Source organism: Sorex araneus, chromosome 1, assembly GCF_027595985.1.
Source record: "Sorex araneus isolate mSorAra2 chromosome 1, mSorAra2.pri, whole genome shotgun sequence".
Classification (NCBI taxonomy): Eukaryota; Metazoa; Chordata; class Mammalia; order Eulipotyphla; family Soricidae; genus Sorex; species Sorex araneus.
In genome coordinates, this window is record NC_073302.1 from 67,599,555 (window position 1) to 67,627,392 (window position 27,838).

General features: G+C 41.4%; 1 protein-coding gene across 1 annotated transcript in view; it reads left to right on the plus strand.

Moving 5' to 3' along the window:
- The window catches only part of AK3 (adenylate kinase 3), a 31,227-nt gene extending 4,053 nt beyond the window's left edge, over window positions 1-27,174 (plus strand). Inside the window, exons 2-5 of the mRNA XM_004600136.2 lie at window positions 17,059-17,178; window positions 19,336-19,508; window positions 20,426-20,544; window positions 25,256-27,174. Of these exons, the coding sequence (XP_004600193.1) occupies window positions 17,059-17,178; window positions 19,336-19,508; window positions 20,426-20,544; window positions 25,256-25,376 (533 nt within the window). The 3' untranslated portion in view covers window positions 25,377-27,174. The remainder of the gene's footprint in view (window positions 1-17,058; window positions 17,179-19,335; window positions 19,509-20,425; window positions 20,545-25,255) is intronic.
- The last annotated feature ends 664 nt before the right edge of the window (window positions 27,175-27,838 follow it).

The following is a 27,838-nucleotide window of genomic DNA, read 5'->3' on the forward strand; positions in this document are numbered from 1 at the left end:
TGTTCGAAACTTTTTCAAAATTATTATTTATTTATTTTTTTAAAAAAAATTTTATTGAACTATGTGGAAAGTTACAAAGTTTTCAGGTTTATGTCTCAGTTATACAATATTCAAACACCCATCCCTTCACCAGTGCCCATATTCCACCACCAAAACCCCCAGTATACCCCTGTCCCCGCCCCCCCCAACTGTATAACTGATGAATTTCATTTCATTTTCTCTTTACCTTGATTACGTTCCATATTTCAACACAAAACTCACTATTGTTGGAGTTTCCCCCCAAGAAAGACAGCCCTACTACCAAAGAAGCATTTGATAATTAGTTTTCCATTGCTGAGAATGAAGAGATATGTAGCCCCACTGCTCCAAGTACATAACTCTTTTTTTTTAACTTTTCCTTTTCCTTTTTTCCCCCTCATCCCCCTTTTCACGCCTCATAGTATGGTGGATGCCACGCCGCGTTTCTCCCTGAAAATGGGAAACAACCGGGAAAGAGGGATATTTCCTCTTCTCGGCCGGCGTGGGGCTGTTGCTTAGTTCACAGTCCAGAGAAGTGGCTGCTACTTTAATAACCTTCAATATTTCAACAAAAACTCACTGTTATTATTTGGAGTTTCCCCCCCAAGTCAGACCTGTTAAAAAGGAACCGTTTCACATTACTGACAGTTATAGATGTTAAGTCGAGCGGATGCTACCGTGCGGTTTTGGATTTCTGTATAAAGTCCAGGGAAAATTCTGCCAGAAATTGCATAGCTCAGCTCACAGTCCTAGTGCATTGCTGTAAGAAGGCTCTGGAATCAAAGTCTTTAGGCACAGAGGGTCCGTTTCACTCTCAGCAGCTCCGAATTTATCTGGGCCGAGGGCGTGCCGGTTACACCCACTTCCCATGATTACCTAGGAGCCCCAAGTGTGAAAATTGTATACCTCTGGGTTAGGAGTCTTAGAAGATGGCTCTGGCCATGTGGATGTTGCTGCCGCTGCCATTTTCCGTGCAGGAAGACAGGGTGGGGAGGAAAGATCCACCCCGGGCAGCACAGAGTTGTAGCCTAGTTCACAGTCCCAGTGCATTGCTGTAAGAAGCTGCGCTGGATGCCCAAATGTGTTAGGTCTTAGGAATCAAAGTCTTTAGGTGCAGAGGGTCCCGAAACTTTATTTTTTAAAGTTGTTCATAATGCATTTGTTTCAGGCATTTGGCATTCCAACACCAAATTTCCAGTTTCCCACCCAACCTCCTCAAGCCTGCCCCTGTGGCAGGCTTGAATTAACTTCATATTGCTTGTTATGACAGATATCTCAAAATAGTGTTACTAAGATCATTGTTTGAGGATATACAGAAATGTTTGGTGCGAGCTGAGCCTTCCGTGTTACTATTTTCACTCTTTGAGCTTTAGGCTTCAATGCAACTTTATCATCTTATTTGCTTTGCTCCTACTGGGCTGTCAGTACTATGGAATTTGGAGACGTCACATCCATGTCTGTATACATAGGAGCTGTGGAGCTGGGATGATTGGGCAGTTTGGCATCTCTGAGATTAGTTGTGGAGCTGGGCCATTTGTGTGCCAGAGAAGTCATGTGTGGGTGGGGTTGGGTCTTCCCACCCCTGTCCTGAAAAGGCTCCAGAGATCTCAGTCAGAGACCAGGCATGCTTGGGATGACTCAGCCATGGCATCTCTAACCCAGATTGGTTAATCTTTTAATCAAAAGGGAAAGGGTATCTTTTTGAGGAGCCTACTCAGATGCAGCCTTGAATTATAGGCAGTCAATGGGATAAAAGTTTATTAAGAGTCCAAAGAATGTACTGGCAAGAGTCTTTCCATGTAATTCTGAGGGAGAGTGAAAATTTGAAATGTGGCAAATGAACAGTGTAAACTTTGATATAAAAGTTGAATCGAAGAAATAAGACCAATTGAAGCATTGTAGACATCAGATTTTAATCATGTTTGTGGGTAACTATATATCCATAGAAAAATTATTTTAAATGAAAAGATTGTTAATTTATCCATTGTTATTCGGTCACAAAATTCAATGCATTGTTATCTTTTTATATTACCATGTAAATTTTTTGATTTTGTTGTTTGTTTTGGGGTATTCCCTGTGCATGGTTGGGTGAGTGGGTTTCCAGGAGTGCCTGGGGTGGGGGGTGAGGGGACCATGCTGTTCTGAGAATGAAGCTTAATCCTCCCACATACAAAACATGCACGTTGCTTCTTTGAGCCATTTCCCATCCTTATATTCCATTTTAATCAATGACTATCTGAGATCTGAATAGTGATGTGTAAATGGCCTTACTTTCGTTTGTGTACTTGGCATTTTCATCTTTTTTTTCTCACTTGGCCCTTTTATCTCCCCTTTCTACCCACAATCACTTCAAACTAAATACATTTCAATATTCATGTCTCGATACTTTATTTTCTTTACTCTAGTCCCTTCTCAGATAACCTTAGTTTTGTTATCAGTATCCACAGGTTTGTCTTTTACTTTTCTTGTTCTTTCTTGGTGCCAGGATTGAATCCAGGGACCACATACATGTGAGACATGTACTATACAAGTGTACTGCAGCCCTGTTTTCTGTATTTTGTTTTCTCTGTCCATCAATTTTATATATGATATTTTATATTCATCAATATTATTCTGCATGTATAATTAATTATCCAGTACTTACCATTTTTCTTTTGGTTTTTGGCTTCATATAATTTCCTCAAGTTACTTACATTTTCACAGCAGAGCCTGGCGAGCTACCCGTGGCGTATTTTATATGCCAAAAACAGTAACAAGTCTCACAATGGAGACTTTATTGGTGCCTGCTTGAGCAAATCGATGAACAATGGGACAACAGTGCAGTGCTACAGTGCTACTTGCATTTTATTGCGAACATAAAAATTTCATCTTTTTTTTTTTAGCAGAATAATTTTCCACTGTGCACATGTACCACATTTTCTTTATCCAGTTGTCTACTGAAGGGCACTTGTTGGTGACATATTTTGGCTATTGTAAATAATAATATATTAAAATGAATATAGCTTTTTGTGTTTTATGTGAGGTTTTTAGTTTTCATTCAAAAGTGGTGTTGCTAGAACATACATAGCTTTTTCTTTATCCTTGTTTTCTTTTGTGGTATTTGCATTATACATAGCAGTACTCACGGCTTATTATGGCCCTGTGCTCATATGGTATCACTCCTGGCAGTGCTGGGGGAACGTATCAGGTGCTGAGGATCAAACGTGGGTTGACTGCCTTCATGCATAGCACCTTAAGCTCTGTAACATCTCTCTAGCCCCTATCCTTCGCATCCTGATGGAGGTTCAGAAAGGTTGCATTGATTTATATTCCCACCAACAGTGTTGAAGAGTCCCTTTTTTCTTTATTTCCTCCATTTATTGTTAATTTGCTTTGTTTGGTGATCAGTGGTTGTATTTTTTTCTTATGCTTTCTGTGTATCCTCATGAGTGTCTGTTTAAATTTTTAAAATAGGGTTATTTGTTATTGTTGGATAATTTTTCCGTCACCTGATGAATGCAAAGCAAGTATCTTGTCCCCATTCAATTAGCTGGCTTTGCATTCTCTTTATATCTTATTTTTCTGTTCAAAAACTTTTCAGTTTAACGAAGTCCCAAGTGTTTATCTTTCATTTCTTTTGCTGCACCCAAATATCTCTAATGTTAAGTTCTTGAAATATTTTACCTATGCTGTCTTCTGTGTACCTTTTTGTTAAAAATCATAATTGAGGTCTTTATTTTGGGTTTACTTTTGTATCCAGGATTAGATACAGCTTTATCGTTTTGCAGTGTTTGTGCAGGTATACCTATAACTTAGTTGTAAAACTTAGTTGTAAAAACTTACTTCTCCATTGACTGGCCTTAGATTATTATAAACACTGATAAGTATGCAGGTTTGTTTCTGGGATTTCAGTTTCCGCCGATCCCTGTGTCTCTTCTTATTTCAGTATTGCACAGTTTGAATTTTGTTGCTCTGTATATAATTTCAAGTCAGGTAACTTAATAGTTTGGAGTGAGATAACATGTCGCCTCATTTTTCTTTTTCTTTTTCTTTCTCAGGATTTCCATAGCTACTTGAAGTCCTTTATGATTCCATATATACCTTAGTAGTTTTTGTGCTGTTTCCTTAAAACACATGATTGGAATTTTAATTTGTACTGCATTAAATCTGCTTATTGCTTTTGATAAAATGTACATTTTGACCATATTACTTCTCCTCATCTAGGAACACAAAATGTCTTTCTCTTGCTCAACATTTTATTTTATGTCTTATATTTATTAAATTTTATTTTTTTTTGTTTTGTGTTTTGGACCATACCTTTTGGTGCTCAGGGCTTTCTCCCAGCTCTAGGCTCAGAGATCACTTCATTATTAGTATATATATAATGATTATATATATATAATTATACTGATTATAACTTTTTATAATAAAAATCAATTTTTATATTGATTTTGTAACCAATCTCTTTGGTGTGCTCATCTTTTCTAATAGTTTTTCAGAGAGGTCTTTGGCACTTTCTATTTGTATTTTAGCATATCTTTCGCAAATAAGGGTAGTTTCACTTCACACCCAATCTGGATTTCTTTTATTTCTTCTTGTCTAATTGTTTTGACTAAGACCACTAATACAAAATCAAATAGAAGTGATGATCATGGACAGGCCTTATATCTTCCTGATATTTAAGAAAAAACTTTAGCTTCCTGTTGGGTTTTATATTTGTTGTGAGTTTGTACTTTATGAACTTATGCTCTATACAATATATTCTCATATATTGTATATATTAATATATGCAATAATTTATATTGAAATCTGTTTCTCTTTTTAAGGGGGCCTTCCCAGTACATAAGGGACTTGGGGGTCACTCCCAGTGATACTCCCCCTGGCTGTACGGGCTGGGACTGTTCAATGTGTGGGCCCAGTGGTGCTGGGGACTACCAGAACCACACTTTACAGTGTGAGATGTTAGAATTCAAACTTGGGATCTTAAGAATGCAAGCCCAGCTACCTCTTCTGGCTTCACTAAATTCTTACTATTCCCATTTTGTCTCTGCCCTTTTGTTGTGATCTTTATCATTGGGGGGGCACATCTGTATTCTGGGGTTGGAGGTGTGTTTAAAGCCTCATCTGGCAGTGCTCAAGGACTACAGGGCCATTACATGCCAGGGACAGAATCCAGTGCCTCACACGCAAGGCATATGTTCTGTCATTTAAGCCACAACCCTGGCCTATGAGAGTTTTTAATCTTGAAAAGTGATTTTGATGAATTGTGTCATATTCTTTTACTTATCTATTGATGTTACCTTAGGAATTTTTTGTCATTTATTTTATTGATAGAGTCTAATTGGTCTATGTTGAATCATCCTTGCATGCCTGAAATAAACTACACTTGGTAATGATGTATGAACCTTTTGATGGATTGTTGAATTCAGTATGCAGTGTTTTGTTAAACAGTTGCTCTATCTAGGTTCTTCAGGGATATTAATCTGTAGTTTTCTATTTTGGGTATGATGTCCTTGTCTGGTTTTAGTTTCTGGATAATGTTGACTTCATAAAATATATAACTCCGAGGAGAATAGGTTTAAGTTCTTCCCTAAAGGTTTGGCAGAATTCACTGGTAAGAGCATTTGCAGTGGAGGAGTGGGCGGATGTTGTTTGTATTATTACTCAATCTCCATACTTGTGATGGTTGATTTCCATCTCATGTTTCAGTTTTGGTAAGTCGTATTTACCTAAAATTTTATATATTGTTAAATTTAAATTTTATATATAGTTAAATTTAAATTTAAATTTAAAATCGGAGGTTCGATTCCTCCGACCCTCTCTGAGAGCCCGACAAGCTACCAAGAGTATCCTGCCCGCGAGGCAAAGCCTGGCAAGCTACCTGTGGCATATTTGATATGCCCAAAACAGTAACAACAAGTCTCACAGTGGAGATGTTACTAGTGTCCACTCGAATAAATAGATGAACAAGGAGAGGACAGTGCTACAGTGTTACTGTTATTATTATTATTATTACCACCCAATCAGTGTTAGGGGCTTCCAGGGCATATCCAGCAGTGTCGATGTGTGTGTGGGGGATTATGTGGTGCTGGAAATCAAACCAGGTGAGCACATCCTAGGGATGGGCCCTACTGCTATACTATCCTTTGGCTGCCAAATTTATGAATTTCTTTCGTTTTAGTCTTTGCGTCACACTTAGTGATACTCAAGGATTACTCCTAACTGTGCATTCAGGGATCACTCTTGGCCTACTCAGTGGACCATATGGGGTGCTGGGGATCAAATCTGGGTCAGCTGCATGCAAGGCAAATGCCCTGCCCACTGAACTATTGCTCCAGCTCCCAAATTTATTAATTTCTTCTAGGTTATTTATTGGAGTATAGCTGTTCATAATAGAATTTATAATCTTTTGCATTTTCATATCTGTTGTAATTTTTCCACTTATAAATCTGTTTATTAGAATTTTCTCTCTTTTTTGTAAACTTAGCTAAATGTTTTGATTTTATCTTTTTGAAAACTCATAATTCTAATATTGGTTATGTTTGCTTTTCTAGTTCTGTTAGCTGTAAGGTTATGTAATTCCTTACATGTTTGTGAGTTTTCTTGTTTTTCTCTGAAAGCCCTTATCACCATTAGCATTCTTTTTGATTCCACATCTGTTGTATCCCATGGATTCTAATAACTTCTATTTTCACTTGATGTATATCCATGTTTTGAAATTTCTGCTTTAATTTCCTTATTGACCAGTGGTTGCTAAGAAGCATATTATCTAATCTCCATATGTTTGAGGGTTTCTGATTATTATTATTATTATTACTTTCTCTGTGTGTGGCACTGGAGATTGAAAACACGTCTTTTGCATGCAAGGCATATACTTTACCACTGAACCACATCCCCATCCCCTGATTTTCTTTTGGAATTTGGGCTTTAATTTTATAACATTATGGTTTTTAATAAAAGGATAAATGGATATTATCTCAATCCCCATAAGTTATTGATTTCTTATTTCATGTCTAAGCATATGGTCTATCGAAAAGTTCCATATGTCTAGTTTTTTTGTGATTTTTTGGGGGGTTATACCTGGCAATGCTCAGGGGTTACTCCTGTCTCTGCACTCAGGAATTATTTCTGGCGGTGCTTGGGGAACTATATAGAATTCCAGGGACTGAACACCTGTTGGCTGCATGCAAGACAGACACCCTATCCGCTGTACTATCTCTCCAGCTTAGTTTTGTGTGTCTAATGCCAATAAGATTGGTACTCTGTCTACAGGGAGTCTGGGGTGGTGCAAGAGAATGAGACCAACACACACATAAGCAGACAAACACACACAAATTGTCCGAGCTTTAGCGTTGCCTGGGTAGCCATCAGTGGGTGCATAGGCTGTTTATTCAATACAGTATCAGCCCCCTATTCTGCTTCCTACATGTGTTATTGTTTAAGTTAACAGACATGATAACAGTTAGTAAGCACAACAAAATTCAATGGATACATTAAGAGCAAAGACTGGGATATTTCACATAGCCTATCAACAGGCACCTTTAAAGTATAAAATCATGACAGTTTTCTATATTTTTGCCAGTGTTTCTCTCTACATTTAGAAGACCCCAAACTGTTTTTATTCCTTTCTTTCCGGTCCTCATTTTTGCTTCTCCCATAATCTATTCTATTCTGAATGCATTTTTTGCCCTCAATTTAAATTTTAAGACTGACACTGTTTTGCCCAGGACACTGTCCCAACCTTGGGGTTGGGTTTTTGTTAGGGGGGATTGTCACCCACTCTGTATACACTTGAGAATAAAAAGTAAATTCGGGTTTTCTGGGGGGGAGGTGAAGTGTTCTCTGCATATCTATTTTAAGCCCATTGATTCTTGTTCATTATTTTAGAGTGTTATTTCTTTATTCTGTATTTAGTAGATCTATCCATAGTTGTAAACGCAGTTAAAATCTTTCACTATTTCTATATTACCACATTATTGTTACTCAGGTCCAGAGGTTCTGGGGCCATTAGGACATTAGAGCCTCACTGGATGGAGTTTGGGGCCCATCAGTGCTACACTGTCCCCTGCACTTGAAGGGGAAGCATGCGCTCCTGACTTAAGAGCTATCTTCTTGGCCCTGGGAGTTTGCTTTTTGATCCATTCTGTCAATTTGTGTCTTTTAATGGATTTATACTGTTAACATTTAGGGTAGTTACTAAAACATATTCTTAGGTTTTTTTTCTGGATTTGTTATTCTTTGTTGTTGTCTATTTTCTTCTCTTCCATTTTAACATGCATCCTTTTGTTTGCTTTGAGTTTCTTCTGTGTTTGATTTCCACAGATTTTGTTTGAAGGTTGTCAGGAGTAAGAGAGTACAGGAAGCTGAATTTGCAGAGGGATTTTGAATCAACTTCCTTGTATGCTGCTGTTGGAGCCCTTCCCTTGCAGGCTGCGAAAGCTCAGGGCCCATCCCTGTACATTCCATACTTGTAGGGACAGGCCGGCCGCAGTAGCTATAAAACAGACCAAGTGTCCATTAAATGAAATTGTCTTATGACAAGAGAACTTTTTAATATAGGGGCCACACCCAGTGGTGCTTGGGATCCTGCGGACTATTCCTGGTGGTGCCAGGAATCTGACTCAGGACTTTGCACATGCTTGGCGAGTATTCTACCACTGAACTATATCTTGTGGTCCCCTTATTATGGATTTCTATGCCTTAATTTGCATTTCCTAACACCTACAAGTTACCTGCCTCCAACTTAAGATCTCAAATACCTGTTTTTAATGAACTAGGATGTTAGGAATTGCTATATGCCTGTTCAAGACAAATGCTTTATTATTAACCATTACTTCAATATAAAAATTTCTTCTGTTGACATTAGGCTATCTGTTGTAGGATAACATTGGTTTGTCCTTTCTGCCTTGCCACAGGGAGCTTAGGTTTATTGGGTTACTCCCATCACAGTGCTCCTATTCCTCTGTGTTTATTTGTAACCTCTTTCTTTGTGCTCTGTTAACTTGTAAATATTGTTTTTCTCTTCTCGTTAGTCAAATAACGTAATTGACATCTTAATTCTACTTCTTAATATTAATTCTTTTGTATGGACACAGTAAGAAATACATTGAGCTTGTTGGGTGGCTCTCCTGCAGACATTTTGCTACAGACTCAGATTACAGTACTCAGGCCGGATTAATCATTCCTAGCCCCAGCAGGGTCTGAATCTAGTTATTACTTTTTGGATCATGACAGAATTTGTCCATGACCATGCTCTTAACTTAGAGTTAAGCATTATGGCACTTTGGCCAGGCCCATTTTGATGCCAGGGTAGCTCACAGCTTGCCTTGGGTCCTTCCAGCACCTTGTCGGAACCCTGCTTTTGGGGTGTTAGGAAGTAAGGGCAACTGAGGCTTAAATTTAGAGAACAGATGCCCCAGGGTGAATATCATTCAGAGTCAGTTAACTCCCAAGTTACATAAGCATAGCATTTACTGTCTTCCTGTGTCCATACAAAAAGGACATTGCTCTGAATTAACTATGCAAAGGACTAAGGAGAGGAGAAAAGCAATATTTACAAGTTAACAGAGCACAAAGAAAGAGGTTATAAATAAACAGAGGAATGGGAGCATTGTGATGGGAGTAACTCAATAAACCTAAGCTCCCTGTGGCAAGGTGGAAAGGACAAACCAATGTTATCCTACAATCTATCATAGTGGTATATACATCAAAGTTTGAATTGGGGAAATGGGGAAGCAGCTATTCAAATGCAACACAGCTTCTTTCTTTATGCAGCCCCCAACTTTAAGCTCTAAAAATCAATTTTTCCTTTTTTTCCACATAGCAGATATATTTTACATTAGTTAATGGTTTTTTGGATTGTTTGCTTTATTTGTTTTAGTTTCAGGGCCACCCCCAATGGTGCTTAGGGGTTATTCCAGGCTCTGCACTCAGGAAGTATTCCTGGAGGGCCGTATAAAATGTTGGGGCTCAAACTTGGGTCAACACATTTCTTTTTTTCTATCTCAAGTCCCAAGATTTTTATGCAAAGATTTATAGGTGTGGCTTACTAGGCAAGTTGATCTTGCATTCATTTTAGTGGACAGCAATTTTACTTATCTCGTTTCACTCCTGCATTGTAGTTTTTAGGTAAGATTGATTTTCGTTTATATGAGACACTTTAACCTGTGTTGTAGGGCTGGAGAGAGAGCCTAACTGAGCAGAGCACATATTTCGTTTGCAGGAGGCCCAGGTTTGATCCCTGACAGTTCAAGCACTGACAGAAGCTACCTGTTACCCCAGCAGAGCCAGGAGTAGCCCCTGAGCAGTGCCAGATGTTCTCCTCCCAGATCCTCCCATAGATGTGTTCCTCCCCGACCCTCCCATATGTATACATATATGTGTCACTTGTATCACTTGTAATCCTGGTTGATCTTCAATTTGCTCGAGCGGGCGCCAGTAACGTCTCTATCCGTCCCTGTTGCATGCTAGTGTAGCCCAGTGGTATCTGCTTGCTCCAGGAACACGAAGAGCCTCAAACCATTCATTCAGGGTTTTGACGAAGAAGTCTGACCATATTGTTGGTGGGTGGCCACGTGGTCTTTTGACGTCCCGTGGAATGCAGTCAGTAACAGCTCTAGTCCAGTGGTTATCTCTAAATTGCATTACATGTCCAGCCCATCTGATTTTCTTTTTTTTTTTTAACTTTTTATTAAATCACCATGTGGAAAGTTACAAAGTTCTCAGTTTATGTCTCAGTTATACAATATTCAAACACCCATCCCTTCACCAGTGTCCATATTCCACCACCAAAAACCCCAGTATACCCCCGCCCCCACCCCTACCCCTACTGTATAACTAATGAATTTCACTTCATTTTCTCTTTACCTTGATTACATTCCATAATTCAACACAAAACTCACTATAGTTGTTGGAGTTTCCACCCAAGAGAGACAGACCTACTACCAAGGAAGCATTTGATAATTAGTTTTCCATTGCTGGAAATGAAGAGATATGTAGCCCCACTGCTACAAGTACATAACTCTCTTTTTTTTTCTTCCTTTTTCCTTTTCCCTTTTTTTTTTTCTTCCCCCTCATCCCCCTTCTCGCGCCTCATAGTATGGTGTACGCCACGCCACGTCGGCCAGCGTGGGGCTTTTGCTTAGTTCACAGTCCAGAGAGGTGGCTGCTACATTAATAACCTTCAATATTTCAACAAAAACTTACTGTTATTATTTGGAGTTTTCCCCCCCAAGTCAGACCTGTTCAAAAGGAACCGTTTCACATTGTTGACAATGATAAATGTTAAGTCACGTGGACGCGGCAGCGTCCGTGCAGTTTTGGATTTCTGTATAAAGTCCAGGGAAAATTCTGCCAGAAATTGCATAGCCCAGCTCACAGTCCCAGTGCATTGCTGTAAGAAGTTTCTGGAATCAAAGTCTTTAGGCGCAGAGGGTCCGCTTCACGCTCAGCGGCTCCGGATTTATCTGGGCCGAGGGCGTGCCGGTTACGCCCCCTTCCCATGGGTTCCTGGGAGCCCTAAGAGTAAAAACCGAATACCTCTGGGTTTGGAGTCTTAGAAGATGGCGCCTGCCACGTGGGTGCCGCCAACCCGCCATTTTCCGTGCAGGAAGACAGGGTGGGGAGGAAAAAATCCACCCCCTGGCAGCACAGAGTTGTAGCCCAGTTCGCAGTCCCTGTGCATTGCTATTAGATGCTGTGCTGGATGCCCGAATGTGTTACATCTCTGGAATCAAAGTCTTTAGGCGCAGAGGGTCCCCATCTGATTTTTGACACCTTGGCAAACAAGACAGTATCCCTGATTCTTGATCGTTGACAGAAGTCAGAAGTCACTTGAGTGAAATGTGATATTCCAAGCATAGCTCTTTCGATTCTTCTTTGGGAGACCCGAGTAGCGTTCTCGTCCTGTTTTCGTAAGGCCCAGGTCTCTGAGGTATATGTTAGTGTAGGAAGCATGGTGGAGTCGAAAAGATGTGTCCGGAGCTGGAGGTTCTTCATCCTCTTAACAGATTATTCGATGATCTTGAAGGCGTTCCATACTGCTCTCTTCCTCCTACGCAGTTCTGATGCCAAGTCGTTCCTCATGTTGAGTTCTCGACCCAGGCACACATAGCTGCTGCATTCGGAGATGTTCGTTCCTTTGAGAGCAAATGGAATGTCAGGGACTAGTTCATTTTTAATGAACACTGTCTTGGTGAGATTCAGCTGTAGTCCAACCTTTCTACACTCGTGGTCAAAGTTGGCTAGCATTTGTGCCACTTTGGCTAATGTTTGGTGTTATGAGAACAATGTCATCAGCGAAGCGGAGGTAGTTTAGTTGCCAACCATCTGTCTTCACTCCCATTCCTTCCCATTCTAGTTGTCCCATGATGTTCTCGAGGGTGGCACTGAAGAGTTTTGGTGAAATGGTATTGCCCTGCCAAACCCCTCTCTTTACATCAATGATCATTTCCTTGTAGAATGGTGAGATCCTAGTGGTGAATCCGTAATACAGCTCACGGAGGATCCTGATGTACTGAGTTTGAATACCCTGTTTGGCTAGGGCTTCGATGACTGCTTCAGTCTCAACAGAATCAAAAGTCTTCTTTAAATCGATGAATGTTAGACAAAGGTGCATCTTGAACTCTCTCGAAACTTCAATGAGCTTGGTCACCATGTCGATATGGTCGATCCTGCTGAATCCTTTTCAGAACCCGGCTTGCTCGCATGGTTGTCCTTTGTCTAGTGTTCTGCCTGTTCTATTTTTTTTTTTTGCTTTGATTTTTGTCGGAAAAACTATTTATTGTCCTTCTATCCTAAATTATAATCTGGCATGGTAGAGTATTCTTGGCTGAAAATATTTTTCTATCCCAACTTCGAATATCTCATGAATGTGTCTTAGATGGTTTCTGTGGAAATGCCTATGGTTAATTTTATGGAGTTTCCATATATGGGCTTTGTTTTTCCTCTTGATGCTTGTAGTATTTTTTTTGGGGGGTTGGGTTTTGTTTGGTTTTGGGTCCATGCCTGACAATGGAGGATCCTGATGTATTGAGGGTTCCTCCTGGCTCTACATTCAGGAGTCACTCCTGGCAGTTCTCAGGGGACCATATGAGATGCTGGATTGAACCTGGGTCAGCTGAATGCAAGCAAGGCAAGTACCTTGCCTGCTGTACTATCACTCCAGCCCAGTATTCTGTTCTTAGCTTTAGCTTTAAATACTTTAATATGTCTTGGGTTGTGCCTGGGTTTATTTTGTCTGGAACTCTTTGAGCCCTTTTGTTTTTGTTTTGTTTCATTTTGCTTTTGGTACACCCTGTGATCCTCAGGGGTTACTCCTGGCTCTGCACCCAAAAATTACTCCTGGAAGTGCTTGGGAGACCATGTGGGATGTCCGGGATTGAACCTGGGTCACCGAGTGCAAGGCAAGTGCCTGACCTCCATACAATCCTTCCAGCCCCTCTTGTATTTGGGTGTTTATTCTTTCCCGAAGTTAGGAACATTTTTTGGCTATTATTTCTTCAAATGACATTTCCACTCCTTTCTCTGTTTCCTTCTGGGAACCCCTAAAATGTTCCTCTTGATACAGTTCCATAAGGCTGTACGGGTTTTCACATTTTACAATTCCTTTTTTTTCTGTTAGCAGGTCTGTTTATGTGTATTCCACTGCCAGACTTCTCATCTCAGATGTCTCTTTTTGCTTACTCTTTCATTGTTTACTGTTAAACCCCTGGGTGGCAGCCTGGCTACTGTTTCATTTGTTTTTGCAGAGCCAGAGCCTCTAGCACATGCTCTACATAGACTTATGCTCTATGCCTGACTTTGGGGAGAGGGAGGGCTTGGTCCTCCCGGTGATGCCCAGTGGTTCTGGAGCCACTGCCAGCAGGCTGGGCTGGAGGATCCTGCGCTGCTCATGCACCATCATTTCTCTGTCCTGTCTCTGTCCTTGTCATCAGTCTCATCTTGTTTTTCCATTCTTTCCCCTCTTGATTTCATTCACCATTGTTATAACTCATGTTGTTGTTGTTTTTGGCTTTTTGGAGCATAGCCAGGAATGCTCAGGGGTTACTCCTGGTTCTGACTCAAGAATCACTACTGGCAGTGCTCCAGGACCATATGGGATGCTGGGGATTGAACCCGGGTCTGCTATGTGCAAAGCAAACACCCTACCCGCAATACTATTGCTCTGGCCCCGACTCTTGTTTTCTAACTCTTCAGGCAGCCTGCCGAGTTCCGCTAAGTCTGAAATTACCTGCATGTTTTCACTTTGCTCCATTGTCTGCAGAAAGTCCCGGCTTGCTCCTGTTTGGTCAGTGTCATGTGTGAGCTCATGTGCTGAGCGGAGCAGCTCGCTTCTCCTGGGCTGCTGTGTAGGCTGTCTATCAGACTTGGAGGCTGCAGAGTAGAATCTGGGGCTATTTCCCGAAGATCCTGTGCTTTCTTGGCTTTACACAAGGACACTCAGGCAGCTGTATCCATGACTGCAGGTGCTCACGCAGGTGAGGGTGCTCACTCAGCTGAGAGCTGAGGTTACTGGTGGTGGTACCAAGGCTTCATGTCTCCCAAGGGCTTTCTAAATAGCCAAGTTGGTGGGGGTGAGATTTGCAACCTCCTCCTATCCAGGGACGGTTCTACTCATTGAGCCTTCCCACCACGTTAGGCTATTAGTTATCCCTCAACTGGGGATCAGCCCAGCTCTGTAGGTTCCGCTGCCCCAGTCTCTCAGAGGGTGCGGGCAGGAGGTGCAGTCTAGGAGCAGGAGGTATGGCTTTCTGTCCCCCGAATGGTGGTGACAGGTGGCCCTCGTACTGGTGATTCTGTCTGCAGGTGTCAATTTAGGTCGTGGAACCAACTTGGAAGTGAGGGATATGACGGGCGTGGCGAGGACTGGTGCTTGTATATCCCAAGGCAAGGTGCAGGGAAGAGCCACTCTGTGGCTGCAGGTGAGTGCCTCCAGCACAAGGCCAACAACCCAGGTTCAATCCTTAATATTCCATATGGTCTCCTGAGTAATTCCAGGAGTAATTCCTGGGTGCAGAGCCAGCAGTTACCTCTGAGTACCACTGGGTATGGTCCAAAACCAAACAAACCAGCCAAAAGTAAGCACCTCTTATAGAAACAGATTGGTAGGTGTTGGTAGGTGTTTGGTAGGCAAACATTGTATGCCTGAAATCCAACTGTGAATAACTTTGTAATTTCACGTCTACTAAATTAAAATTTTTAATTAAAAAAGTTAAAATTTTAAAAATCAAAATAAATATATTGCTGGGCTGGAGTGCAACACGATAATATTGCAGGTACGTTCTTGCTTTGCACTTGGCCAACCTGGGTTCAATCCTTCTGCACCCTGTTTGGTTCCCTGAGTGATCCCTGAGTGCAGAGCAAAAAGTGGGCCCTAAGCACAGCTGGGTGTGGCCCCAAAACAAAACAAAAAGTACTGCTATGTTTTTCTTACTGTCTTAGATGTGAATAACATTATTTTCTTAATTTCGTTTTCAGAATGTTCATTGCTAAGTTTTCAGATTCTCATCTCTTGGCAGGGCTACACTCAGTGGAGGCCACTGGCTTCTCTGGGTTTGGTGTCCGAGCTTTGCCCCCTCAGTGCTGAAGGGAACCACGTAGTCCCGGGAATCAGACCTAGCCTCCTGCATATTAGCTCTCTCATCTCATATATTCAGCTTGTACCTTGAAAATTTGCTGTATTCGTTTATTAATTCTTATTAATGGATTCCCTCAAATGCCTTTTCTTTCTTATTCTGAATTAATCGCCTGGTGTGAAAGGCAGGATCGGATATATATATATATATATATATATATATATATATATATATATATATATATATATATATATATATATATATATATATATATATTGGGGTCATACCCAGCAATGCACAGGGGTTACTCCTGGCTCATGCACTCAGGAATTACTTCTGGTGGTGCTGGGGTAATTATAGGACGCTGGGTTGGCCACGTGCAAGGCAAACACCCTACTCGTTGTGCTATCCCTCCAGCCCCGAGGGCCAGATATTTCTTAAGGCTGCTGTGATACAGAAGAAATCAAGCAGATTGTTAATTCTACACCTCAGTCCACCTGTTGCCATTAGTTGAGGGTTTATTTGATATAACTGCGGGGGGGGAGATGCTTTGGACCATAATGTTGGTACTCAGGGGCTACTCTCAGGTCTGTGCTTACTCCTGGAGGTGTTCGGGGGATGATGCAATGCATAGATCAAACTGGGATCAGCTGGATGCAAGGCAAATGCTTTAAATTACTCTCTGTTCTCTCTGGTTTTAGTGGGAGGCTTAGTGACCCAAAGAGAGAGGGGAGAGGAGAAACCAGGACCAGTCTTGGGACTTGGCTTTGGAGAATTATTATTTTTTTCATTTATTTCCCCATATACTGTTGATGAGGTTGAGCTTCTATTTCTCCAAAGCAAAGGCCACAAGGTTGGAGAACAGAGTTCCATACATTAATAGTATGTGTACAGGTTATCTTAGTTATCCCTCTCAGAACTCAGCCCTAAATAATTCAGAAAAAATAAAAAGAATGCATATTAAGAATTTTATTTTGGAGCCACATGCATCTGTGCTCAGGACTTACTTTTGACTCTCTGCTCAGTGTTTACTCCTGGGTCTGCACTCAGGGCTTACTCCTAGCCGTGTGTTCAGGGATCACTCATGGGATGCTGGAGAGTGAACCTGGGTTGGCAAAGCAAGAGCCCTACCTGTTGTACTGTAACTCCAACTCCAGTTTTTTTTTTTTAGTAGAAAAATTCCTCCGAGAAAATTTAGATAAAAATGTGCATATTGGTTTAAAAAATGATAATTCTACAGATGAGTGCTGTTGATATGCTTGTCTATAGTTTACCATTTTTGCTGTCTATACATGTACATTTATATGTGTTTCACACAGTGGAGGGTTTGTAAGAGATATAGATTATTTTAAAATCTGTTTTATCATAGAAGTTGATGATACAATGTGTTACCCAGAGGGTCTCTTCAGACAGCCAATTCTGTTGTATCTGCAGTGAGATACAACAGTGCCCTTGCTGACTGGTGTGTCGTGCCCCTCTGTTGCAGAAATCGGCGTGCTGGCCAATACCTTCATTGATCAAGGCAAGCTCATCCCTGATGATGTCATGACCCGGCTGGTACTTCATGAGCTGAAAAATCTCACCCAGTGTAACTGGCTGTTGGATGGTACGTGGGTGTCTCAGGTATCTCGGCTCCCCTAAATGACAGAATGGGAGCAGGAGCATTTCACGGGCCACAGACAGGCAGAAGAATGGTGGAAAGGGAGCCTGAGTTCTGCTGACAATCAGCCTGAAGCTCAGGCCAGTTTTCTTTTCTGGACTAGTTTCTTTATTGAATTGGAAGGTGAGAAATTGGTCTCGTAATTTGTACACCCCATTCACTTGCAGTCAGGAATTACTCCCCCATTTGTCTTTTTTCTTTTTTTTTGCTTTTTGGGTCACACCTGGTGATGCACAGGGGTCACTCCTGGACCTGCACACAGGAATTACCCCTGGTGGTGCTCGGGACCATATGGGATGCTGGGAATTGAACCCGGGTCGGCCACATGCAAGGCAAATGCCCTACCCACTATGCTATCTCTCCAGCCCCCCATTTGTCTTTTTTTTTTAATTATTTCTTTTTGGGTCTCACCTGGCAATGCACAGGGGTTACTCCTGGTTCATGCACTCAGGAATTACTCCTGATGGTGCTCGGGGGACCTTATGGGATGCTGGGAATAGAGCCCAGGTCAGCCATGTGCAAGGCAAACACCCTACCCACTGTGCTATCTCCCCAGCCCCTCCCCCATTTGTCTTGGGGAACTGTATTGGCTGCTGGAGATCAAAGCTAAGTTGGCCATGTGCAAGGCAAGCAACCTCACCGCTGTACTGTCTCTTTAGCCCCCAAAAGACTTTCCCCTTCCTTTGATATGGCAGGTTTCCACCAAAGGAGATTAAGTTACATCAGCAGTTACTTTTCGCCTCCAGAAGGATAGTGGAATCCTTTAGGTTAAGGTGATTGTTGCACGAACATTTGGTTAGGCGGTATGAGGCGCTGAGACAAGGAACGTGAGAGAAATTAATGTTCACAGAGGATCACAAGACTTGCTCAGATCTTTGTGACGAAGAGAAACCGGTTCAGCCTCCTTTTATTTGCTGGCTTATAATCATGTCCAGTGAAATTCAACAGCATAGGAAGAATCACCAATGAAATTCAACAGCGTAGGAAGAATATGTAAATTAACATAGTCAGTTAGAAAACATAGTTACAGAAACCAAAACATGGGTCATGACCTCCTCACACCTGGGGTCTGTGATAAATAGGAGAGAATGTTTACATCTGAAGTTTAGCTAGCTCTGAGATATGTGAGAAGGGGAAGTTGCTGCTTTGTGCTCTAGGAATTTGCTGGCCACAGAGGGTCAATTTTGCCTTTTCCATATCAATCAGACTCTTGAGCTTAGGCTCGCCCACTTAGTGCAATGTGGGGTCCTGGTTCTGCTTCCAGCTTGCAGGGCAGCATCTATGGACTCATCATCATGATTTGGTTGGGCACCAACAGGTGACTTTTCGTTTATAAAGTGGGGAGGGAGTTGCTGGAAGATTATATCTTTATTTGCTTTTTGTTTTGTTTTGAGGGCTGCAGCTGGCAGTTCTCAGGGGCTATTCCTGGCTCTGTGCTCAGGAGTCACTCCCAGCCATCCTCAGGGGACCATGTGGTATTAGGAGTTGAATCCAGGCCTTCTAAATGTAAAACATATGCTCAACCCATTGAGCTATGTCTCTGGCCCCTGGATATGTATTTATTGTGAGGAATTTTTCTGGATTTTTGTTTGTTTGTTTTTATGCGATTATGGAAACTGACACATTCCAAGATGTGTGGACTCAGCAAGATGAAGTCTATAGGCCAGTAGGCTCCTGACTAGGAAGAGCTGGTGTTGGAGTTTGAGTTTGAAAGCTGGAAAGGGTTAGTGTCCTAGTTCTAGGGCCACCAGGTCACCTTAATCCGGGGAGGGTTGGCTCATTTATTCTGTGCAGACCTTCAGTGGATTGGATCAAGCCTGTTTTCCTACTTCAGGGAGAACAATCTGTTTGATTCAATCTACTGATTTATGTTAATCTCATCTGAAACCACACAGGCACGCCCAAAGTAATAATTGGCCAGAGTTCTGGACACCACATGGCCCAGTCAGGTGGACACGTACAACTATCACAGTTACTGTGGCTGAGACCTGCCAGCCTGCTGTTCACCAGTTTTGTTCAAATTGCTTTACATTATCTTTCTTCTACTTTCTTTCATTCCTCCTTTCCTTCATTTATTTTTTAAATCACTTTCTTTCTGTACAGGTTTTCCAAGGACACTTCCACAGGCAGAAGCACTGGACAAAGCCTACCAGATAGACACAGTGATTAATCTGAACGTGCCCTTTGAAGTAATTAAGCAGCGCCTCACTGCTCGCTGGATTCATCCGAAGAGTGGCAGAGTCTACAACATGGATTTCAACCCTCCCAAGACTGTGGTGAGTAGTGGCAGAAGAGCTGACAGGACCCTCCGCAGAGCTGACCCCTCGTGACCCACCAGCAGGGTTTTAATTTTTGACCTTGGAAAGCCTACCCTGATCTAAACTCCTGAGGGCGGAGTCTCTGGTGCACTCAGCTTGGTGGTAAAGGAAGGAGCGAGCTCAGGGGTTTCTTATTTCTTCAAAAACATTTATTGTGCCAGAGATTGTGTTAGGAATTAGGGCAGTCAAGATTGGTGACACTTGGCACTTGGGCCTATACAGGGCTTGCTGCTGAGATTCCTCGTCCACAGCTGAAACCCTTCTCTTTTTTTTTCTTTTTCCTTTCTTGGCTTTTTGGGTCACACCTGGCAATGTTCAGGGGTTACTCCTGGCTCTTCACTCAGGAATCACTCCTAACGGTGCTCAGAAGACCATATGGGATGCTGGGGATTGAACCCGGGTTGGCTGTGCAAGCTGTGTGCAAATTGCCTTTCCCATTGTATTATAAAATGTGTAAAGTTACCTGGCAGCAGCTTTGAAAGCTTTCTACTTACCGGAGATTTACTCTGGAAATGATCCTGGGGTCTCCTAGTATGGGTCTGGATTTGAGTCTGTTTATTTCAAAACATTGGTGTGTCTTCTTGCATAGAGGAGTCTATTTAAGAGATATATAACTGGGGTGGGAGAGATAGTACAGTGGGTAGGGTGTTTGTCTTGCACTTAGTTAACCAGGGTTTGGCCTCCTGCATCCCATACGGTCCCCTGGTCACCACCAGGAGTGATTGCTGAATGCAGAGCCAAGAGTAAGCCACTAGCATTGCTGAGTGTGGCCCAAGAACCAAAATAAAACAAAATGAAATAATACATAGCTGCTTCTGAAAATATCTCGCAGAAATTATATATATTTGATATTGGCCTCCTGAACTTCTCTTTAGGGCATTGATGATGTGACTGGAGAACCTCTCATCCAGCGGGAGGATGATCGGCCAGAAACAGTGATTAAGAGACTGAAGACCTATGAAGCTGAAACACAGCCAGTCCTGCAATACTACCAGTGAGTTTATTATTTTTCAGAACTTTTCTTACACGAGGTAGTGCTGGGTCCATTTTTGTGTGTATCTATGCTTTACAGTTAAGATGCTAAAAGACGAGAAGATTCAGTTGAAATTGATTTAAACAGTGAGACACCAATTTTTGTGACAGAGAAGTTCAAAAGGTAGTTTGGGCTTCCCAGCCAGCCCACAGTGAGCTCAAAAATGGCTGTTTGCCATTCTCTCAGGCATAATTTCCTCTGTCTGTTGTCTTGTTTTGTTTTGTTTTGTTTTGGGTCACTCCCAGTGATGTTTGGTGGGACCATGTAGTGCTGGGGATTAAACATGGGCCTCCAGAATGCAAAGTGTGTGCTCGGGCCCATTGCTGTCTCTCCAGCCCTGTGTGTTGGGTCTGTCCTCGGGCATGGTTGCAGCTAGTTGCCAGGGACCACCATGGCATCCTCTGCACCACCCCACAAAGAAACAATCCAGTTTCCTTAATCCATTTCCCTCTCCTGCAGAGGTTTACTTTTCATGCCCTTTCCTTTCATGCATTCGCTTACTGAGTAAGGAGGCAATGTCAAGACAGTCCAGTACTTTGCTTAGAAATAGACTCAGGAGCTTGACTGTCTACATTGGAGAGACTGGGGAGGCTAATTTCTAATCCCAGCTCAGCATTTGTTTACATGGCATTAAAGTTCTTGCTTAATCTGTTTCCTCCTTTGTAAAATGGGAGTGAGACTAGAGGGTTGAAAGATGAGATAGAATGTGTAATTCTGCATAATATCATCTGACACATATTTTTTTTTTCTTTTTTGGGGTCACACCCAGTAATGCACAGGGGTCACTCCTGGCTCATGCACTCAGGAATAACCCCTGGTGGTGCTCAGGGGACCATATGGGATGCTGCGATTTGAACCCGGGTCGGTCTCGTGCAAGGCAAACGCCCTACCGCTGTGCTATCACTCCAGCCCCCTCATCTGACACATATTAAGCACAATATAATTATTAGTTCTTACTATTATTGTTGCTATAATAGGGTTAATTTGCAGTGAAATCTGAATGAGCAATCTACAAATTATTTTAATAATTATTTCTGGGGGGGCAGAATATAAGGAGTAGGAAACTCACTTTCTGTAGTAGCTATTATTATAATTTTGATTTGTTTATAAGCCCAACTTTGCAGAGAACCAGATGAGTAGCCCTGGGAAAAGCATTTAACCGTGTGCCACAAATTCTCCATTTATCAAATCAGAGCATTATTAAATAATACCTACTTTCCAGGCAGTGCTGTGGGAGTTAAAGGAGAGAATTCATGTGAAGACTTAAAACAACCCTGGTGCCATTCAGTCACTCAGTGTTAGCTATTACTGTTGGTGACACTGTGCCAGACCCTCACAGATCATTATAATGAGACCCTGCCAGGCCGCCAGAAAACTCAGTTTATATGTGAGTGAAGCAGAGAGCTGGGTATGGAATATTTGTTCTTCAATGTGATGTGTGCTTATAGCAGTCAGGAATCTAATCCACCCTAGCTTAAACAAAAGGAAATTAGTTTGTCAGGTAATGAAAAAGTCCAAAGGTTGGGTCCAGGTTTTCAGATGGTGTCATCTGATCTCAGTTCTTGCTCAGCTTCATTCTTCTCTGTTGGCTAATCTTCAGGTGAGTTGTCCTGGTGCGGTCTTGTCAACATTCAAGTTCAGTCAGCCTAGTAGAAAGAGGGGGTTCTGCCAGCAATACTGGAGTTAACCTAGAGTCCTACAGTTGGCACTGGTTAGCTTTCACCAGGCCCCTCAGTGAAATGGGGAAAGAGACTGTCCTTCCTGAGTCTTAGAATGAGATTGTGAAGCTACTATTTTCCCAGAGAGATTTGGGGATTCGGTCTGTAAAAAGTTCAGGAAGGCTGCAAAGAGAGTGTGCAGCCTGGTCCCGTTTTGAGGAGGAGCCCTGTTCTTTCTTAATGGGCTTTTTCCTAATCTTTCTGCCATTAATTGCAATTTGTCCTTTTCTAAGCTCCTGCACACAGTACAAGGCTGAACTTCCCCAGAGATTAAAAGTGATATTTGCAGCAACCTTAGTGAGAGTATTATTATTTAAAATTATTGGCCATTAATTCCTTTCAGCCGAGTGATATTGATAGAATGATTAGGGGTATTTATAAACACTATGTTCTCACTCTTTAGAGCAGGGTTTCTTAAATATTTTCCACCGAGACCTCTTTTCACCAAAGAAACTTTTACATGACCTAGCATACAGGCCTACTGAGTAGGAACACAAAATGCTTACTAGATAATAAATCATAACGAGATTGATTTTAACACATTTATTTGTGGTGGGGGGCCACACCCAGCAGTGCTCAGGGATCATGTCTGGTGATGCACAAGGACCATATATGATGGGTTGGTCACATGCAGGGCTCTCTTCAGGACCATATTTGATGGATCAGTCACGTACACATGCTCTATTCACTGTACTATCCTTCCAGTCTCTTAAAACAAATTTAAAAAAACTTAAGCTACCTCACATGGGGTTGTGACACATAAATTAAAAAGATAAGTTTGGGGCTGGAGCGATAGCACAGCAGGTAGGGCATTTGCCTTGCACACGGACAACCCGGGTTCGATTCCCAGCATCCCCTGTGGTCCCCCAAGCACTGCCAGGACTAATTCCTGAGTGCAAAGCCAGGAGTAACCCCTAAGCATCTCTGGATGTGACCCAAAATGCAAATGAATAAATAAATAAATAAAAATAAAAAGATAGGTTTTAGAAGTGTAGAGGACAGGTAGTCAAAGCTAGTTCTGTTTTATTACATCAAGATCAAAATATTCACCCAAGGTAGTTTTAAAACTGCAGGTCCTGAAAGTTGTGCCTTTGATCTTAATCTACTTATGACCTTATTTTCATTTTAAAAGGGCTCTTCAACATGCTTATAGTAGTACAGATGCTGCTTTTTGCTTTGTTTGGGGTATGGGGCCACACCCTCTGGTGCTCAGGGACCCCTTGTGGTGCCAAGGTTAGAACCCTAGTCCACCACACATAAAACAAGCACCCTACCTGCAGTAGCCCAAAATGCTTTGTAGCCCAAAATGCTTCTTCTTATGAAAGCTTTGGGAATCCAGAAGGACTTTTTTGTATGCAAAGAATACAGTATTTACTTAATCTCTCTGCTTAGCAGATGTTTCTTAAAATACTGGGAATTATTTTCGTCTTAACTGTAGCAAATGTTATGAGATATGAAGAAAGCAGTAATTTTGTTCTCAGTGAAATCTCTGAAAAAGTAAAGAGGGTTACAGACTAGGCCTGTTTTCAGAAGGTAATAAATTATAGAGTTCTTCAGGTGCAGCCTTTAAGCCAGCTTGAGTATGTGAGTGGGTTGGAGAAGGAGGGTCTGCAAGGGGAATGCCAGAGTCTTGAGGTAATTTGTTTTGAAAATCCAAGCCCGGGTTTTTTTGTTTGTTTTAAATTTTCCTTATTTAAAGAAATTTAATATTTAATTTCCATATTACAAGAAATTGGAGCAAATATACTTTGGCTATTGATTTACTGACAAGTCAGGCAGATTGTCTTTTTTTTTAAGATGATAAAATATTTTTATTAATCAAATATTAATCATATTTGATTAATATTTTTATTAATCAAAGTAAGTTTTTCAAGTCCTTTTTTTATTAGTGAATCACCATGGGGTACCGTTACAGGCTTACAAACTTCTGTGCTTTTGTTTCAGTCATACAAAGATCGAGTACCCATCAGTGCCCATTTTCTGCCACCAGTGGTCCCAGAATCCCTCCCACCACCCCCACTCCATCCTCCTCCCCACCCCACCCCGCCTCTGTGGCAGGGCATTCCCTTTTGCTCTCTCTCTCTCCTTTTGGATGTTATGGTTTGCAGTAGAGGTATTAAGTGCAGGCAGATTTTGTCTTGGGAACAACAGGAACCACCATAAAAACATTCTTTACTCCTAACTTTCAGAGGGATAGAAGAAAGGGGGAAAAAATAAATCTAACAGTACAGAAGGAAGGATAAGGATATTAGATAATATCTAATAAAGATATAGAAAGTGTCGAGAAGTCTGAGAAAACCAAGTGGGTATTTGGGTGTCTGGAAGCCTGAAGGTATTTTGTCCCAAGTAGTGCGTAGGGAACGCGGCTAACACTGGGCTAAAAGGTTCAATGCTGGGACTGAGGATGTGATGCTGCTTGGGAGCTGTGGTGCTGGAGATGTCCAGTACCACCCAGCAGAGTTTGAGGACCACCAGGGCCATCTGTGCTGGGGGCTGAGAGAGCCTCCAGAGACATAGTCAGTGATGCAAGGGGCTAATGCTGGTGACCTAACCAGGGCCCCATGCATGCAAGGCCTGTACTCTAACTCCTGCTCTGTCCTCCAGTCCTAGGTGTGTGTGTGTGTGTGTGTGTGTGTGTGTGTGTGTGTGTGTGTGTGTGTGTGTGTGTGTGTGTGTGTGTGTGTGTGTGTGTGTGTGTGTGTGTGTTTGCTTTTGAGTTCCACATTGCAGCACTCATGGGCTGCCCCTGGTGGTGCTCAGTGGACCTTGGTAATTATTTCCATGTGTGTCAGCTATGCCGGGAGCCAACCCAGGGCCTCAATCATGCAGAGCATGCACTCTCCCCTTGAATCACATCCCCTGCCCTCATACTTCCCATCCTCTAAGAACCACTTTGAATAAACTTAGAAACCAGGCATATATTATTTTGTTTTGTTTTGTTTTGTCCTCTTTAGGAAAAAAGGAGTGTTGGAAATATTCACCGGAACAGAAACCAACAAGATCTGGCCCTATGTATATGCTTTCCTACAAACAAAAGTTCCACAAATAAACCACAAAGAGTCAGTTAATCCATGAGGAAATACACAGATAATTAGTAAGATGAGAAGCTTCTTTTCCTTCTCTATTTAAAAATTTCTTGCCCTCAGATTCTGGCAAGTATGAATTCTTAGAAAATTAAATTAATTTCTGATGATTTATTCTGGAAATAAAAGATGTGCCAAATGAGTCAAGATACTCAGAGCAATCTTTTTTACTCAACAACTGTATTTTATACAATTATCATCTGTTGATGTATAATTCAGGAACATCAATGATGTTTAAACTTTTGAAAAGTCTTGTGGAGCATAATTAAAAGACCAACAGATGATTTTCCAACTATTGCTTAGCAAGTGATTGACAAGTATTGTTTTTCTTGGAAGGTAAAAAATTCTATGTCATTTGGGGAAAGTATCTCATTAAAGACTTGTGTAGTTGTATGCCAAAAATGGTATTTCTATCACTGTGGTACAATTTTTTTTGAGATTTATATCTATAAAATTCCAGGAAAAAGCAACTGTATTTCCAGATCAGTTCCAGGATGCAAACTCACTGCTGCCTTTACACTAAGAAACGTACAGTATATGCTCTATCTGTTTTGTTATGATGCATACCTTCAGCTTAGAATTTTCAGTTTGCTATAAAATATGTTATAATAGGAATCATTACTTTCACACGACTTTTGGAAATACCTGTGTACTGATGTATTATATTTAATGTGTACATATGACTTATAAGAAATTGGTAATATAACTTCATGTGTGAACACCAAATACGAATTTTCATTGGAAAATGTACTTGAAATCATAAGTTTCATAAGCTTATGTTACTTATGTTAAGAAATGTGTGCATTGGGTTCTGCTTGTCAGTTTTTCTTTTTGCCTAAGATGTGTGATCTGCCTTGATGAGTGACAGAGTACAAGAAGAAAAAAAAACTAAGAGGAAATCCATGGCACTACGTAAAGTAAGCATGTTTTGTCATTAGAAATAGATCAGCTATGCTTGAGTTTAAGTTCACTGACACAGAAATAGCAATTTTAGTTAACAGGTATATCGATGAAAAGGAATTACTTGACAGTCCAAAAAGGACCAGGAAGGGCTGGGAGCTATAGTATAGCGGGTGAGGTGCTGGCCCTGCATGTGACATACCCGGGTTCGATCCTTGGCATCCAATATGGTCCCCTGAGCACTATCAGGAGTGGTTCCTGAGTGCAGAGTCAAGAGTAACCCCAGAGCATCGCCAGTGTGGCCTCATAACAGACAGATAGGACTAGGAAAGTAACTGAACTTGCTGAAGGAGTTTTTGTTCCTAATCACACGTGACACTTGTTAGCGTTCACTGCCATCCTGTCTTCAAGGGAAAGAATTCTGCTGCAGACTGACATCTGAACAGCCATTTAAGAATCAATGATTTCTAAGATGGGGCAGCAAGGACAAGCGAGGCACAGCCATGGGTGCTCCTGCTGCCCAGAGAAATCCCAGGTTGTCTTCAATGGAATAGTCACTCCTACTTGGTGCTAAGTCAGAGAAAATGAGTCCTTGGACATGCTATATCAACTGCCTTTGGGATTCTGGCCCATTTTATTACAGATACTTAAAATATAAATGCCAGCAAGTGTTTCTTACATATCTTCTGATTTTTAAAACTTCAGTGTTCTTTCCAAATGGACCAAGGCTTTCAAATACAATAAATATTTTCTTTATAAACTTTCTATAATGCCTTATTTGAATGTTAATAGTGTGCTTCCTTCAAATGTTCCTCAAAACTAACAGTATGAATTATCACTAGGTTATTATTTTATTAATGTATTAAATAAAATTAAATTTCACAACTGTGGATCTGACTTTATCTTTTGGCACTTCACAGGGCTCACTCCACCCTTTTGCTCTGCAGTTCTGAATCTCACTAGCTTCTATATTAGTGCATATTTTCTAATCATTGTATTAAAAACAGTACAAAGTTTGGATACATTTCATACTGTACTTTATTATCTCATGCTATAGAATTATACCAATACTGGTCATCTTGGCACTTGGGGATTTGAAAAGCAAAATGTAGTACTCGGCTATGAAAATTATGACTTTCTTTCTCATAAATGTGACTCCAGCTCTACAACTAAAACATTTAAACCAAAGTTTTGCACATATTTCTTTTTGGAAGCAATCACATTTTTAAAATCCAGAAGCCTCCCCAGTGGTGCTTGGGGCCATCAGTTCTTTTTTAAAAAAAAATTTTATTGAATCACCGTGAGATAGTTACAAGCTTTCATGTTTGGGTTACAATCTCACAAAGATCAAACACCCATCCCTCCACCAGTGCACATTCCCCACCACCAATATCCCCACTATACTCCCTCTTTCCCACCCTCCCCCTACCTCTATGGCGACAATATTCCCCATACTCTCTACTTTGGGGCATTATAGCTTGCAACACAGACACTGAGAGGTCATCATGTTTGGTCCATTATCTACTTTCAGCATGCATCTCCCATCCCAATTGG